This window comes from Poecilia mexicana, unplaced genomic scaffold (genome assembly GCF_051168715.1).
Source record: "Poecilia mexicana isolate PSO_F unplaced genomic scaffold, ASM5116871v1 scaffold_22, whole genome shotgun sequence".
NCBI classification, from domain to species: Eukaryota; Metazoa; Chordata; class Actinopteri; order Cyprinodontiformes; family Poeciliidae; genus Poecilia; species Poecilia mexicana.
In genome coordinates this window covers 10,110,140-10,129,035 of record NW_028263391.1, presented here as the reverse complement: position 1 = coordinate 10,129,035, position 18,896 = coordinate 10,110,140, and the positions used below count along the sequence as shown (strand labels likewise).

The following is an 18,896-nucleotide window of genomic DNA, read 5'->3' as shown; positions in this document are numbered from 1 at the left end:
TAGACAGTAAACTTAATAAAGAATTGTGAAAAATGTACTAACTAAAACAGAAAAGCTAAACAAAACATGAATCTTAATTGGGAAAATACTTTTACCCAAAAAATATTAGGGACCTCATTAAACTGCTGTTGACATGGGATATGCCTGGAAAGCACTGGTCTGGCAATAGAAAGCAAATTCCTCGGATTCAGGGTGCAGAAAATATATGCGCATTAAAAGCAAGGCTTTCCAAGGAGAGAAAGGATGCGGCGAGCTTTATTTCAGTGCAGTGAGCCTCTTTGTAATGGTGTTGTAGGCTGTGATTATTAGCCCCTGGAGGTCTTCCGCTCTTTGTAAACAGGCTGAGTTAATGAGCCCCAGTGGGTTAGAAGATAAAGACAGGCGCCCTCGTGTCAGTCTGACAGTCGAGCTCAGCCGGCTCACATCTTTTATTCGACACAATCAAAGCAGCGCCGCGCTCGCATCCTGACCACGCCTGACGATGGATGACTGTTAATGCGTGCGAGGCATTTGTAAATACTCAGACCTTTACAGTGGGAATACGTGTGTGGTGAGAGAGGTGATAAAAACTGAAAAACGCTGTGTGTGTGTAACAGAAAAAATGATGCAATCAGAATCTGCAGTAAAAAAAAAAAATGCAGCAACATCCTTGGTTAGATTAAACATATAACAGCTCAGATGCACAACTGAGCGATCAAACACCTGCACTAATTAAGGTTCGGCTGCTGGTTTGAATCACTGACGGAGTGAAGCAACAAGCGCGTATTTGTTTATGTTTGTATTTAATCATGATCAAAGCATCAGTTAAAAAATTAACGCAAACCATTAGCACTGAGGGAGCAGCGAGAAGCGACTCCTCGTCTATCCTCAGAGCTCTAATTGTGCCAAATTGAAACAAAGAACAGCAGAATGTTAAAAGAAATATTTAAGTTTGTCTTTGTTACTTGCTATGTCATAAGATTTTGTGGTAACACTTTATTTAACTTTATATAAACGTGACATAACACCTGTTATGAAGATGAGGGAGTTTTCGTGACAGAAGTGTCATTCGGTAAATATTGAACATTTTTAATGCAAAGTTGACAATTTTAAAGGATTTTTAATGCAATTTTGGATTAAGTTTACCAAATGACACTTCATGACAACATTCATGAAAACTCCTTCATCTTCATAGCAGGTGTCATGTCAGTCTTATGCACACCCTGTCAAACACAGTGTTGCCAATCTTTTTTTAGTCTCTATTTTTGGCTGCTGGAGTTTCTTTGAAAAATGTTTTTTTACTTTTATTTTAACTGATAAATATTATAACGATGACCACAATTGTAAAACATTAACATTTTGCTGAAGCAACCTTTAATCTTCAGTCACGACCCTGCATCCAGGTATGGCTAAAACAGAGACTTAGTAAATATAGTGTGGAAGGTACATGAATTCGAGACGTTACAGCTGAGCACATTTTCATATTTCGCTTCTTCAGTGTCAGTCAAGAATCAGTGCTGACATACATATAAAGGCAATCAGGAGCGAAATAAGAGAATATAGCTGCTGCTCCCATTGGAGAGAAAACGGAAAGCAGCAGAAGTTGCTGCTCTGTTGGAAACATCCTCTCAGTGTCAACATCAGATGATGGAGTCATCCAGTTGTTAGAGGGGTCAGTTGCTTCCCCTGTCAACATGTCAAGTGTCCATGGGCCACGAACCGACCCGGATGACTTCGCTGGTGTGTGTTTAACAGAACAAAGAGCAGCACACACTAGGAATTGCTGTGTGAATAGGGCTCCCACAATTGGACCAGTGTTGTATAAACACAGAAAGTGGTCCACGGATATCAAGTACAGATGGTTTGTCCAATCACATGCCAAGTGTGCTTTCATGTTTACAACCGGTTTCCAAGGACGCCTTAAAATCATCTGGTTAACTCCCTGATGCCGAGATTAAAACAAAATAAAAAAGAAAACCAGCTGTCATCTAAAGTTGGATAAACATCCCAGACAAATGTTGTTTTTAGGAATTAAAGTGTTTTCTTTTATAACGATGCAATCATTAAATGGCTTGATAATGAAGTAGTAACATCTTATATTAAATGTATAAACTTGTTAAGCACCCTTAGAAAAAAATAAATAAATCAGTCCACCCCACAGATTGCCGGGATTTGAGCAAATTAGGAAAAGCAGGCTGTGAAGCCAGACGTTGTTTTTTAATATTCATGTATTGTCAAAAAAAAAAAAGCACTGTTTGGGTTTCTTTTCTTCTTCTCTTTTTAACATAAACAGAATGCTCTTTAGAGCTGATGCTTGAAGAACACAACTTTCCTGTCTCCCTGCAATCATATGCACAATTTGGAGGGGTGTGCGCTTCTAGCCAGCTGGAAGCCCAATTCCAGAAAAAAGATGAAGATTTCTCTTTTCTCTCTCTGAGAGCTTAAATTATTAGTTGCATGTTGAAACCCTTATTTCCGAAGATAAAGCAGTTCTCACACATCTTGGATTAGCTAGTAGAGCTGCTACCAGCCTGGTCTACTCCAACACACCTCAATAGCTACAATGAATGAATGAAAGGCATCTATATTCTACTATATTAGCATGTGGTGGTGCAGTTGTAGTACAAACTAAGAACATTTTAAGGTCATGTGGTTTACAATATTACTTTTTTCAAAGTAAAGATAAATAACCTTTACTTACTTGTACGACTTATGGCTTAAGGGTGAGTAGAGTAGTTTACAGGATTACGTACCCTCAGCGTAACATTTGCCAGTCAGTCAATATGGCTGCTCTACCACCTCTGATGTTTGTTTTAGCCAGCTGGATATTTATCCATCATATGACAAATGTTTGCGCTTACGCAGCCATTCGTTCAGGAGGAAACAGCAGAGGAAAAAAAAGGATTATCTGCTGATGGGTTAAAGGAAGAGGACACCCACCTTGCATTTGCCAGACCTTTAGCGGTGCCATTTCATTGGTGCTTTCTACTAAGTGCTTCCTCAACTCCTTCAGCTGTTCCTTGAGCTCTGGATAGAGAGTCCTGGCAAGGGAGAGAGAGAGAGAGAAACAGTCTAGGAAAATGCAGCTACAAAGTAGAACTGAACTTCTAATTAAGAGAAAGAGTGCTTGGAACCACAGATTGATTTAGTTATTTGCAGGTTAGCTGAGCAGAGATATGGTCAGCGCTTCAAGGGAATTAAGTTGGGAGAATAAAAAGAGCGAGGAGAAAAAAAAAAAAGAGCTTGGCTGGAGTTAATGTCGTTGGAACCAGACCAAGCTTGTGAAAATTTATTGCAGCTCAACACAGAGACACTCACTTCAGTTTGCCAAAAAGGAATCCCTGGACCTCATCCACTGGATCGTTCTCGCCAATCACTGTAGCGTTCACCTCCGCCCCTGAAAGCAAAATCAATTAACTAGATATTCATGTCAGGACTCCTCAGTGATTACACCAGCAGCATGAGTCTGTTTATTGTAAATGAATTCCTTAGAGAGCACAAACCTTGAACTTGTGTGTCATCCTTTGCCTTGTACTCCTGGCTTTTAATAGCCAGTTCTACTCCGTACCCCGACAGATACACTTTGTTTTCACTAGGTTTCTGGAAGGAAAGGAGGAGATGTTAGTATATAGAGTAAGAAAACTTATTTCAGGGAGTTATTGTTCCTGTCCCGGGTCCCCGCACTTTTTCCTGTCAAAATTCTGCACTTGTGTTAGTACAAATACTGCTTACTAAGGACAATATTTGTCAAAACCTCAAAGCTTAAAACATGGACAGATAGACGAACCAACAACAAAAAGATCGGCAGGCGAATAGACAGCTAGACGTAGGGATGGATGTCCAGCAGAATGTGGGATAAAGTCCATATAAAGTAGTGCTGTCAATCGATCAAAAAATGTAGTCAGATTAATCACACCCTAGCGATTACGGTAATCACTGTGCTCAACTTTGTAAGCTTAAAATGTAAAAATGCACATTTTCAAAAAAAAAAAAATGTTCAAACAAATCTTTTATACCAAACATCTCAGTTGTTCATCTACAGTAAGTTTTAAAGGAAGTAATTTTATTTCAAAAGTAATCGAGACATGGTGACTCCAAACTGGTTGTGCTTCGCTGGGAGGATAATTCACTGTTGCAGTCAGTAGGCTACATATCACCTTGGTTTTATCTAAATGTCCATTGCAGTGTTTTGTTTTTTTAAGAATTTATTTGGCACTAGTGAACTTTATTTGACAGTATCTGACAGGATTACTGTACAAGAAAGGGAAGCTGCTTTGAACGGAGTAAAACTCTGCGAGAGAGAGGTGTTAAGGTCAGAATAGATAATGTGATTAATCTGGATTATGTAATATTAACACGTTAAACGTTTTAGATTAATCGCATGCTTTAAGGAGTTAACATTGACAGCCTTAATGTCCATTCTCAGCTCTTCATTTTTTGGGACTTATCTAGATTTTCAAAATAATTAAATAAAACTCCAGACATTCACAGGCTGTGTAGGAAGCCTGGCTGCACCTCGTGTTGCAAATGCAAACACCCAGACGACATATGTGACCCGATTTTTGTCTTTCCAAAAGGCTCCATCAGCCTCTCACCTGTTGAACATTTCATCTAATTTCCTCTGCAAAAAAACACTCTGTGACTTCAGGGACAGATTTAAAGGACAGATAACAAGCCATTACCGAACACATTGACTGTCCAATAACTGGTGCTGAATTGGCCCTTTTTTAGTTAAGCATAAAGACTCGATGCATATCAAACAGATGGTGAGAATAATTTAGCATAATCAGAGGGAGAAATAAATGGATCGGCTGCATTTGCATGTGAGAAAGGAGGAAATCCAAGTTCAACTTGGCATGAAAAACTGGAGAAACACTTCATCCCAGGTGTAAATGAGAAGCCTGGTTAAACTCCACAAGTTTTTTTTTTTTGTCAAATAAGGAAAACTGAGAGAACAAGTGCACTAAAATCATTATTTTGCCATATGTTCACAAATGTGGACATCTGGTATAGTCTGCTGGAGCAGTGGGGATAAATAGTAAATGGCCTGCTTTATGAAGTGATTCTCTAGTTGTATTACCCACTCAGCGCCCATTTTTAACACTACTAGTTGCATCCACCGTTTCACATATTCATACCTCAATTTTCAGTGAAAACGGAGCGTTGATGTCATCAAACCAACATCTGCCTAGCAGCAGCATTAGTAGTAGTCGTATAGTTTTGACGCAATAAGAAAAAATGACAAAAATTACTATGACTGCACCGTGATGTTTATGTGAATGAGTAGATTTTTAATCCATCAATAAATAAATCAATTCATTAGATTTGAAACAAGTCAGTTAAAATTCCTGAAATTAAGATGGAACTAAAAAAAATAATAATAATTTTAGCGCTTAAACTCTAGTCTCTGTATTTTCTTAACTGTGATTAAGACAGCAGTTTAAATTCATGGTAAAAACTGAATTAAATTGATTTGTCAAACATTGTCAAAGAGTTTGGTTTCAAAAAATAAAGTATATAGAGAATGATCAGATTCTAAATGACTGAACACACAAATCTCTTTAAGCACTGTGAGACTAAAGAGAAATTAAATCTGTGACCAACAGAGGTTTAATTGTGACGAGTAACGGACCAGGACTGAATATAGTTCATGGATGTTTCTGTGGGGTGACAACAGGACAATTTTTTAAAAAAAGAGCCCAAACTGTTAGTTGGAGAACCTGAGTAAGTGGATAAACCAATTTTAATGTATCTACTATATTAAAAGTAGAGTAACAATGCTTGTGTGTGTGTGAACACCTACAGCCACGTAGTGACGAAGCACGTAAGCTGCCGACCCTTCGTTGACTTTGGATGTTAGGACTTGGTGGAACTTCTGGAAATCTTTCGTCCCGAGTTCAGCGTAGAGGATGATCACAGGCGTGTCCGGATTTGATCCCGGGTATCTATGATCACCTTTGAAAAGGTACGGCTTCTGCCTGCAACGGGGATAATAACATCACCTGGCTAGTCAGTATGTTACTGACTGAAAGACTACAGTGTGTACTTTTACACGTGAAGATCTGTCATTACCTCTCCGTTGCAGTTTTCAACAGCGTTGCCAAGCTTTCTGGATCGCAGGACTTCTCTCCATGGACGCTGATGAAAGCGGAGCAGTCAGAGGGAGGATGCTCAGTGGACGCAATCTAATAAGAAAATTAAAAAAAAAAAAAAACAATGACAAATACCGACTTCTCTTATAGGCAAGCACATACCGTTAAGGCAACAGCAGCTCCTCCTGTTACCTGCTGGAAGGAGTGAACTGTGGCAGAGTACGCTCTCAGAGAGAGGGCGAACTTCAGCATGTTCAGCTGGACGGAGCTCAGCAGAGCACTGGCTTTCTTCACAATCAGCTCATAGTAAGCTTGGTCTGTGTCTGTGGGGGAAAAAAATAAAACATACAACAATTTAACAGGGGATCAGAGTAAAAGTCTGACATTAGTACTCATTTGTCATCCAGTTCCTCATTTAAAAACCCTAACACCAGGGGATTTTATTAAAAATGTCATGGTGTCCAAACATTTTTTTTACAGAAAGCAAAAACAAAAAACAAGCAGGAACTAATTCAGTAATCGATTATTCATTAACTGGAGTCGACAGACTAAAAAAAAAGGCCATCTGCTGAAAGAACAACACCCTGAGAACAGTAACTAAGCTGTACAAAAACTTCATACACTTTCCATTCAAGATAAAAGATAAAAAATAAATAAATAAATAAAAAGTGAATATCTTCTACCCAGAACTCCGCAGTTGGGATAGTTTTAACTTTACCTAGTTCAAATTATGTAAAACAAATAAATAAAAACTCCTATTAAACACGTTTCCAATCCAATTATCAATCAGTTAATCCATGAAAAATAATCATCAGATCAGCCCTGCTCTGTACTGATGCTAAGTCCAGCAGAAAGGGCTGAGCTTTTCACATGTTGATGTCGGAAGTATTTTTTAGCTGCAGATGCATTCATTGCTACAAATGATCCAATGTCCCTTAAAGGAATGTTATGTTATTGCATTTTAGAGGATAAAATGCTTGTTTTCTGATTTAACAAAGGAATCAACTTATTTGTTTGTCTGCATTTTTAAATGTATTTCTAATATTGCATAAAAAAGGCTTGAGAGGTTAAATGAAAAATCTGCAGAGTAACGTGCCAATTTTTTATCCTATTATTCATCAGAATAATCTATATAATATTTGATCACTAAAATGATCACTAGTTGCAGCCGTAGTCAACTATTAGTCACACTATCTCAAATTGGGCTTTCATTGAAGAAGAAGAAAGTCTTTCCTCCAGAAAGACAAAAAAATCCCACAAATCTTGCAGGAAACTCAGCAAGCGTGGCAGAATTTGAGCTTTTGGCTTTTGGCACGTGAAGAACTGCATAAGATGAAAAACTAACAATGATGTCACCTTAAAAACCATCCTCACAGTGAAAACTGGTGGTGACTCCCAGCATGCATTGAGGAACAGCTGACGAGAGGATGAGTAGAAAACAAACCACTGGTTCAGGCCAAACTTTTCCAAGTGAGACTGTTCTCTTAAAGCTGCGTCTGCCATCGTGTTAATCACACCAACGTAAGGATTTTTTCGCTCTTTCAAAAATAAAACCCATGCATCAGTTTCCTTCCCTATCACATGCTCTACATTATGTTGGTCTATCAAATAAAACCCCAAGAAACGACATTAACACATGTGGCTGAGTGTGACAAAATCTGAAATAGTTCAGAAAATATCAATCCATACATAAGGCATTGTATAGCAGCTAAAAACGTGCCAAGTCGTCTTCTCACTTTAAAATTAAACCACATCACCACTTCTCTTCTGTCGCGGTAGCTGTGACCCAGCTGCTGCTAACAGAGATGGGTTCTGGTTCCTTTAAGTACGCGGCCGAAGCACTGACAAAACAACGCAATCACTGCCGAGATGCAGCAACGCCGTCAGAAATTCAGAAGCTCCCAGAACAGAAAGTGAAAGTGAAAATGGTCTGCAGAGTCTGCAGCAGTTTTACATTACCATCATGCTCTCCCTCGATGTTTTGATTGGCCTCAACAAAGTCCCAGAACTTGTCCGGGCTCTCCTCCGCCAGAAACTCGCTGAAGAAGAAGAAGCAAAAACAATAAGTGACATTTTTATGATGCAGCCATAAGCAGTGGTGAGAAAAAAGTGTTGCGCTGTTTACAATTTATTATTTTTCTACACGTGAAACATAGATGCTTCAGATCATCAAACAAATATATGTATATATTAGACACTGATAATACAAGTAAATAAAAAATGCAGTGGTTAAATTAAATTTTAGTCTCATCAGCATTTTCCCAAACGTCTTGGGACGTCAAGATGTCTTCTGAGAAAACTGAGATGAGGATGCATCTTTTTCGGGTTGGACCTACGCCATGCAGGCCACTTTGCTATCGTGGAGTCCTAAAGTGCTTTCTTGGTAGTTTCGTATTTTTCCATAATTAATGTCTATATTTAAACTCAGAATTTTGTGCGTCTAATCTTTTTCTAATACTTAAATTCGTTGAGCTGAAATATTCACGTTTGACAAACACAAAGGAGGAAAACACTTTTTCTCATTACTGTATACAACTTAATCGTTTTTGTTACTTTTTTTTTTAAGCAAGCAGATTAAACTCAGGGGCAACAGAGGACAGATGCTGACTGACCTATGTGCGAATTTCGTACAACACAGTAAGAAATCTGCTACAGCAATGTGGTGTGGTACCTGGCTTCCAGCAGCAGCGGAGTATCAGCCCATTTGGTTGCAAGGGTGGTGGTGATGGCCTTCGAGTCTGCCGCACTGGAAACAAGCGACAGCAGAGACAGGAGCAGGACACACAGGAGCCACATCCTCCTGCCTGTACCTGAGGAGAGACAACAAACAGAAGTGGTGACAACGATCGGACCCTTATTTAAAATGGATTTAAAAACTGACGTTCAACTACAATTTGAGCTGTTGGATCACAGTGAGCAGATGAAAGTTTGGAGGAGTTATGCTCCAAAAATCTAAAAAGTTCAAAAGCCATCACTAGCACAGGATGTGAAACATCTTGGATTACTCTCGACTTTATGCCACTAAAGTATCATTTAGCAAAAATCTTTTTAATATTGTGGAACCTCACTAAGTAATGTGACTGGACTCACAGAACAGTAAAGTGGCCTACTTCAACAGAAGTGAGAGCAAGTGATAAAGTACAATCAGTTTCAAGTGAATCTTTCAACAGGTCACAAGAAACCAATAATCTAAGCGCCACTAGATTTTGCCAGCCTTTTGTAGTCTTATAACATTGAGATAAGACACTTCTCTGCTTTATTGTACCACAGGTTCCTAATAAAACTCAAGCATGTGGTGCAAGAAGAGCAGTCGGTCCATTCATTTTCCCACAATACAGATGTCCAAAAGAATCAGAGTAAAGGAGGCCGAATGCAAATACACACCAAGCTTTTATCACTGCGTTTACAATGTGATTGCAGATGTTCAGGTATATGTTGTACAGTAATTTAGAATAACTTGGTGAAGTTATCCATCAAAATTTGTTGTATAGGCGAGTCTGAGTTGGTTTCTAATGAGGCAAAAATTAATTAAAGACGATTTATAAAACAGAAGGTAAGGCAGCTACTTGGAGGGAAACATAAGTGAATCGTATCCGGTTAATAACTGGTTTACGACTCATTTTTGACAGATATCAGCAGAATAAGATGTTGTGCACCTGCAGGGATATATCATGAGTAAATAAAAGGCTTCCTGAACTCCGTCCAATAAGCACCTTCAGCGTGGCTGCTCTGTCCAATAAGCAAACAGCTTCAAGATCCTCAAGCTCCTAAAAGATGTTACGTTAGAACTAGTAGCTAACTAATTGCTACTAATTGCTGCATTTAGCAAGCAACTTGTTAAGATTTTACAACACTGGACGTTTTAAAGGCAAGTATAGCAATAACTAAAGTGAAAGGAAATCTCAATGAGTTAACCCAGCCTTCTGCTGGGTTGTAAACGAACAGCCAACAATATTAACTCCTCCTACATAAAAGGAAAACCATATTTTTCTGTTTCTGTGAAAACACCTTTGGTCACCTTCTCTATGACAGCATGAAACAAGATTAAATAGAGTCACATTTAGCTGCAGAGCGCTTAAAACCACTGATTTATCCTCACCGAAGCCGGCTCTGTAGCTTCCTGTTTCCATGATCCGCTGAGGGTGGGTCCTCACATCCGGATTAGGTGACTAAGACTTTGCCTGTCCAGAATGAATAGACTAGAAGCGGCACTAAGCAAGCATGTTTAGGTTTATTTTAAAAATTACGTATCTTAAAGTATATTAGTAATATTCACTAACAAAAATCAAACACTTTTATTTAAAAAGAGAAAGAAAAATTTAAATATTAATATCTGTAGTTGTATTTTATTAACATAAATGAAGATATCTAGATTGCATTTTGAAAGTCTGTGGTATGTAAAAGTAAACAGCATGTTGATTTTTTTTAGTTATGTTTTAAAGACTTATTTTTGCTTTTAGTGTTATATTTTTATACATATTGTGGTTCTGGAGTTAATATATAAAGCTTCAATCAATACTATGCCAATGTTTATTTCTTATAGTGAGTTGTTTTGTTTTTTTTTATGCTGAGAAAGCGAGGTATTTTCTAAATGTTGCTCATTGTTATCTCGTTTCCCCAGGTCCGTTAATGTCATGTGTAAAAACCATAAAGACAACAGTCACTGTTCAACTTCTCAATCAGCTAGAATTTATTCAAACAATCAAGTGCATAAAATCACACCAACAGCTCAACATGACCATCAAATACCAAGCCAGAAAAGAAACATTAATTACCTGAGAACAAATACAAAAAGACGAAGACTCGCCTTAAGACAGTTCAACCACAGCTGTTTTAGCCCAGTTACTTTTATATCAAGGTGTGTTTCTACTGTCTGATGCGTTCTAACGTATGAAGCTATCCTCCTTGCGTACTTTCCCAGGGTACGAACAATAGATGTGTTCATTTTCATACAGAAACATTTTACTCAAGAAAGCGGGACCAAAGTTTATCAGCTATCTGTGTTTCTCATTTCAAACTGCCTCAAACTGGCTCTCCTGACCTCTCCTCTGACCCAGTGCATCAAACAGCAGATTTTGATTATAAAAATTAGCACATTTCATATAATATCTTCAAACTCTTATAAAACAGACATGAGCAGTTTCAATACCAAAACATCTGTTACTCTCTGATTAATTTTCAACTTCTTTGGTTATAATGAACTAAAACATTTTCAGATGAATATATGACTTATAGACTCTTAAAATGTGATCTAATATAAAACAACTACTGATAAGACTAATTTTAATCAAATCGGGATCATTATATCTAAGAAAAATGTTCTAGTGATTAAGTTACATATTGATTAAACTATGAGTCTAAATTGAGGCCTACTCAAAACAATCGGGATCAGTCTAATAGTTCAACATGCGCTAAAGATAAAGCTAAAGCTAGCATTAAAACTAGCATAATAAAACTAATATTTGCAACAAAATCTAGTTATTTAGTCGTGGTTAGTGGAATAAAACCTCGTTAAGAACCTCATTATAAAGACAAATTTAATTCTCATACTTTTAATATTTGACCTTTAAATGCCAAAAGTCAAACAATTGGCATTTGAAAGGAAAAGAAAGTCCTGCAATCTTACCCCACACTACTGAGTTAGATAAATTGTTTCTTAGTCTGTATGTTCTGAAGCACAAACAGTGGAAATTAGCTGTCTCATGGTTCACTTTACTTTCAATAAGTTGATGCCTCTCTGCTCTCCAGCAACACTCTAAAAACTGCTGGGTCGAAAACAATCCAATTGATTTTTCTCACCCGGGCTGTCTTGGGCTAAACATGTACGGATCCATCCAACCCTGGATTGACTGGACGCAACAGGGATGGGGTACGAGCATGATGATTTATATTTTCAACCTAAATAAACAGCTATGTCTAACTATAAGGCTACCAATGTGGAAAATGTGCAGTTGCCATGATGCCTTGCTGCAAGAAGGTCCTGGGTTTGAATCCTGGCCTGAAGTCTTTCTGCATGGACTTTGCATGTTCTCCCTGTGCATTCCTTGGTTCTCTCACGGCATCCAAAGGAGGAAGCCTGCTAAGCAAAGTGCTGGGCCAGGACTGCTTTCCATGAGAGAGAGAAAAAAAGAGAATACCCAGAGTTAAAGGTAGCAATAGCTTTGTAGGCGGCTTAAAACAGGAAACTAATCCAGATAATTTTACAAAAAACACCTGTGATCTTCTTGTTCATCTTTTCCTGAAGTCTGTTCAACATGTTCTGCAGACAGTCCCTCTGGGGGAGACTGGTGACATACGACAGGCCCCTTGCCAACCTGTTGCATTGTCTTGATTAAAAAAAATAGAAGAAAGGTATGGAGAATGTGTCCCAGGGTGCAAAGACATGACTGTTGATTTTCCATTTACTCGCTCTGTAGCCTAAATTAAATTGGACAGTTGATCCTCCAGAGGGAGCAGTTCCAAGGTTTGACTTAAAATTTTATATATATATATATATATATATATATATATATATATATATATATATATATATATATATATATATATATATATATATATATATATATAAAGCAGCAACATTAATTATCCTGCTGGGCATGACCTTCATTTTGACATGAACATGTGGATAGCCTACGTATAGATGCTTGAACACACACAGTAAACTAACTTGAAAGTCAGCTGCTGCGTCCCTATGAGGACGGGCCAAATCATCACAGTAAGTCCTCACAAGTATAACTAAACTGAGCCTGCAGCACCCTCACACACACACACACACACACACACACGCACACACACACACACACACACACTGCCCATGGCGCCTGTTCATTTGTCAGGAAGGTGACATCTTCAGATGAATTATGGGAGATGGTTGTCATCTTCTCCGGGGTCACATACGAAATGGCGAGCCTGGGCTCTGGGCTCCCTCTGCTCGCGCTATCACACGTCAGCCATTTTAGAGGTTGAAAGCCTCGACGGGGGACCAAAGCGACCTCAATTAAACCTCCATTAATATTAATACATTTTGTCGTTTCACGTGAGCTGCCACTAATTAAATGTGTCCCTGACTGTATAATGGGGGTCAGCCGGGGTCTCTAACATGAAGCTAATTCGCCACATTACAGCAGCCGAACTCGGAGCTGGACTGCGCTCCAGTCTTAAATACAGCTGCAGAAGAGGCCGATTGCTGTTTTGGAGCACGTAAATAATCACACACTTTTTCAATTAGGCCTGCACTTCCCGATGTTTGGGTCAGCGCCAAACTGTGGGAAGCAGAAGTTGCCTGTTTATTTAAACAGGATCCTTGTTTTTGCAATTGAATTCTAGCATAAATACATTTCGACGGCCTTAGAGGTTTGTTCAAAAACAGAGAAAAATAGCATCATGAAAACCAGGGAACACAGCAGACAGGTCATTAAAGGAAAAGCACCATGTGGCAGAAAAGTTACTCTTAAACATCACATTAAGGACATCATCCCTGGAGCAAAACATAATGGTGGCAGCATCATGTCCTTTCAGTGAGATGACCTAAAACAGTTTAAATTAAAGCATTTTTATGTGTTAGAATGGCCCAATCAAAGCCCAGACTTATACCTAACTGAAAGCTAAACCTATAACATGTTCACAGATGACTTCAATTCAATTTGAGATTGAGCTATTTTACAAAGAATAGATAAAAATGTTGTTGTACAGGAAACTATTTTTTTCTTCTTCACAACTATGCAGCCCTTTCAAGTGATCTATCACATAGATCCTAATAAAATTTACTAAAATTTGCAGCTACAACACAAAAGTTTGAAATGTACAGGTTATGAATACTTTGTATATCTCATTTACCAGGCTTTTTGTGTTTAGCACTCGGCTGTAGTCAGGGGTGAAAGTAGGTGGGTACGGTAAGGTACTGCGTACCCCTAAAAGATTTTGTTAAACGGGGGAAACAGCATCTGATGGCCACATTTCAGATGATTTATGAACATCAGATACCGTTTCAAACTTTAACACAGGGGGAACAGCATCTGATGGGTAATATTGAGCACTAAAACACATGGCTCTGGTTTTAATTCATATAGCACTATGAGGTTGGGTTCTAACACATATGGTGCATATCAACATATAATACACACATATATACATACATACACACATATCTACATGTAATACGGACATATATACATATAAAACACACATATATACATATGTAATACACACATATAAATATTTATTCACACATGTATACATATATACACACATATATACTTATAATACATACATATATACATATATAGACATAAAATACACACATATATACATATAATACACATTAATATTAATATACACACAAATATTTGCATATAATACAAATATATATTACACATATAAATATAATACACACATATACACATATAAATACACATCTATACATATAATACACACATATAGTAATATATACAGATACATACATACATAAAATACAAACATATATACATATAAGATACATATACATACATATAATGCACACATATTCAGACATATATATACAATACATACATATTAACATATAATACACACACATATCTACATCCAATACACACATATACACACATATAATAAACAATAATACATATAATAAACACATTTATACATATAATATACACATAAATACATATAATACACCCATATAGTAATATATACACACACATATCTACAAAAAATACAAACATATCGACATATAATACAAACATATATACATTTAATACAGACATACATACATATAATGCACACATATTCACACATATATACATATAATACACACATATATATATATAAGAGACATATATACATATGATACACACACACACACACACACACACACACACATATATATATATATATTAACATATAGTACACACATATCTACATCCAATACACACATATACACACATATATAATAAAAAATTAATTCATATAATGAATATATTTATACATATAATACACAGATATGCACACAAACACACACATGCATGGATGCACGCAAACACACACACACACGCACACACACACACACACACACACACACACACACACACACGCACATATACATAAATTACAAACATAAACACACACGTAAATACAAATAATACACACATACATATAATACAAACATATACTCAAACGGACACAAATATATACATATAATATATACATATATACATATAATCCACACATATACACATATAGACACAAACAAATATAAATATAATAAACAGATATATACATATAATACACACATATACACATATAAACACAAATATGTGCATATAATACATACATATATACATATAAACACAAACATATATACATATAAAAATATATACATATAATACACACATATATACATATAATAAACACATATACACATATAAACACAAATATATACATATAATACATATATACATATAATACACACATATATACATATACAATACACACATACATACACACACACATATATACATATAAAGAAAAACATACATACATATAAACACAAATATATACATACAATACACACATACATACACACATATATACATATAATACATACATATACACACACACACACACACACACACACACAAATATATACATATAATACATACATGTATACATATAATACACACATATACACATATAAACACAAACATATATACATATAATACATACATATACACATATAATACACACATACATACACACACATATATACATATGATACAGACATACATATAAAACACATATACATACACACATATATACATACAATACACACACACATATATATATACAATACACACATACACACATATAAACAAAAACATATATACATATAATACACATACAGGTGCTGGTCATAAAATTAGAATATTGTGATGAAGTTCATTATTTTCCATAATGTCATGATAAAAATTAAATTGTCATATATTTTAGATTCATTGCACACCAACTGAAATATTTCAGGTCTTTTATTGTTTTAATTTTGATGATTTTGGCAAACAGCTCATGAAAACCCAAAATCCCTGTCTCAAAAAATTAGAATATTATGAAAAGGTTCTCTGAACGAGCAATAAAAATAATCATCTGAATCAACAAAGTAACTCTAAACACCTGAAAAAGATTCCTGAGGCCTTTAAAAACTCCCAGCCTGGTTCGTTACTCAAAACCGCAATCATGGGTCAGACTGCTGACCTGACTGCTGTCCAGAAGGCCATCACTGACATCCTCAAGCAAGAGGGTGAGAAACGGAAAGAAATTTCTGAACGAATCGGCTGTTTGCAGAGTGTTATATCAAGGCACCTCAATGGGAAGTCAGTTGGAAGGAAAAAGTGTGGCAGAAAACGCTACACAACGAGAAGAGGTGACCGGACCCTGAGGAAGATTGTGGAGAAGGGCCGATTCCAGACCTTGGGGGAAGCAGTGGACTGAGTCTGGAGTAGAAACATCCAGAGCCACTGTGCACAGGCGTGTGCAGGAAATGGGCTACAGGTGCCGCATTCCCCAGGTCAAAGGTCAAGCCACTTTTGTACCAGAAACAGCGGCAGAAGCGCCTGACCTGGGCTACAGAGAAGCAGCACTTTGGACCACTGTTGTTCAGTGGTCCAAAGTACTTTTTTCGGATGAAAGCAAACTTTGCATGTCATTCGGAAATCAAAGTGACAGACTCTGGAGGAAGACTGGGGAGAAGGAAATGCCAAAATGCCAGAAGTCCAGTGTCAAGTACCCACAGTCAGTGATGGTCTGGGTGCCATGTCAGCTGCTGGTGTTGGTCCACTGGGTTTTATCAAAGGCAGGATCAATGCAGCAGCTATCAGAAGATTTTGGAGCACTTCATGCTTCCATCTGCTGAAAAGTTTTATGGAGATGAAAATTTAATTTGGTCTGGAATCGGCCCTTCTCCACAATCTTCCTCAGGGTCCGGTCACCTCTTCTCGTTGTGTAGCGTTTTCTGCCACACTTTTTCCTTCCAACTGACTTCCCACTGAGGTGCCTTGATATAACACTCTGCAAACAGCCGATTCGTTCAGAAATTTCTTTCCGTTTCTCACCCTCTTGCTTGAGGATGTCAGTGATGGCCTTCTGGACAGCAGTCAGGTCAGCAATCTGACCCATGATTGCGGTTTTGAGTAACGAACCAGGCTGGGAGTTTTTAAAGGCCTCAGGAATCTTTTTCAGGTGTTTAGAGTTACTTTGTTGATTCAGATGATTATTTTTATTGCTCGTTCAGAGAACCTTTTCATAATATTCTAATTTTTTGAGACAGGGATTTTGGGTTTTCATGAGCTGTTTGCCAAAATCATCAAAATTAAAACAATAAAAGACCTGAAATATTTCAGTTGGTGTGCAATGAATCTAAAATATATGACAATTTAATTTTTATCATGACATTATGGAAAATAATGAACTTTATCACAATATTCTAATTTTATGACCAGCACCTGTATATACACATATAAACACAAATATATACATCTAATACATACATATATACATATAATACACACATATACGCATATAAACACAAACATATATACATGTAATACATTGATATATACATATAATACACACATATACACATAAACACACATATATACATATAAAACACAAATACATATAATACACACATATATACATATAATACAGACATACATATAATACACATACACACATATATACATACAATACACACACATATAAACAATATATTATGCACATATAAACAAAAACATATACACATCTAATACATACATATATACATACAATACACACATATATACATATAAACAAAAACATATATACATCTAATACACACATATATACATACAATACACACATATATAAACAATATATTATGCACATATAAACAAAAACATATACACATCTAATACATACATATATAGATACAATACACACATATATACATATAAACAAAAACATATACACATCTAATACATACATATATAGATACAATACACACATATATACATATAAACAAAAACATATATACATCTAATACATACATACATATAAACACAAACATTTATGTTTGTGTTTATACTTCCTTTCCTTTCTTGCAAGGAAAGGAAGGAGATGGAACCAACAAAACCCCGGTACTATCTTGTACACTCTCAGTCGGTTGTTGAGAGCAAACCTCCCCAGCTGGGTCGGTTTGTCCAGAGACAGTACCGTCGTCCTCTGTACTGTCTCGTACAGAGGACGAAATGGAGTCCGACGTCCCACAGACATCCAACGCCTTTTCAGAACAAACCTGGGTTGGTTTGTTCTTTGGCACTGGCTAGAAATCCTTTCGAAAACAAATCGTCCTCTTCATCCTGATTGTAACCTTTGTCGGAATCCTTACCTGGAAAGAAACCATCACACACTTTCTTCATCCCAGTAGTCATACCCCAATCAACCGGGAATATCAGGGGAACAATCGCCTTTGCAAAACTAAACATTGTTGATCTACACAAACCTGAATCGCCAAGAAATGTCTGGTGGTCTGATGCTTAGAGATTCCAGCATTCAACTATTAGAACTTCTTTGATCTACTGTGATGTACATGATCTATGACCTCATCAGTGAGCTCACTGGACTTCTGGTGCAATGTCTTGCTTCTGATCGTTGCTATGGAAATGATCAGATCAACTCTGCATGACTCAAGCTGACATAAATACTTAAATAAAACGTTACACTTTCTATTTATTTAACATGAAGAGATTAACAGATTTGTATATGATTTAATTTTTGCTTTTGTGGTTTTCCATACCTGCT

The 18,896-nt window shown here is 36.8% G+C and overlaps 1 protein-coding gene across 2 annotated transcripts in view; it reads right to left on the bottom strand.

The window, feature by feature from the left end:
* The window catches only part of uggt1 (UDP-glucose glycoprotein glucosyltransferase 1), a 31,218-nt gene extending 20,965 nt beyond the window's left edge, over positions 1–10,253 (bottom strand). For both annotated transcript variants that reach the window (XM_014999760.2, XM_014999761.2), the window contains exons 1-9: positions 10,171–10,253; positions 8,743–8,881; positions 8,031–8,110; positions 6,264–6,394; positions 6,052–6,164; positions 5,783–5,957; positions 3,483–3,579; positions 3,298–3,376; positions 2,920–3,020 (exon numbers count right to left, since the gene is read on the bottom strand). In XM_014999760.2, the coding sequence (XP_014855246.2) occupies positions 2,920–3,020; positions 3,298–3,376; positions 3,483–3,579; positions 5,783–5,957; positions 6,052–6,164; positions 6,264–6,394; positions 8,031–8,110; positions 8,743–8,881; positions 10,171–10,201 (946 nt within the window). In that variant the 5' untranslated portion in view covers positions 10,202–10,253. The remainder of the gene's footprint in view (positions 1–2,919; positions 3,021–3,297; positions 3,377–3,482; positions 3,580–5,782; positions 5,958–6,051; positions 6,165–6,263; positions 6,395–8,030; positions 8,111–8,742; positions 8,882–10,170) is intronic.
* Positions 10,254–18,896: the final 8,643 nt, after the last annotated feature.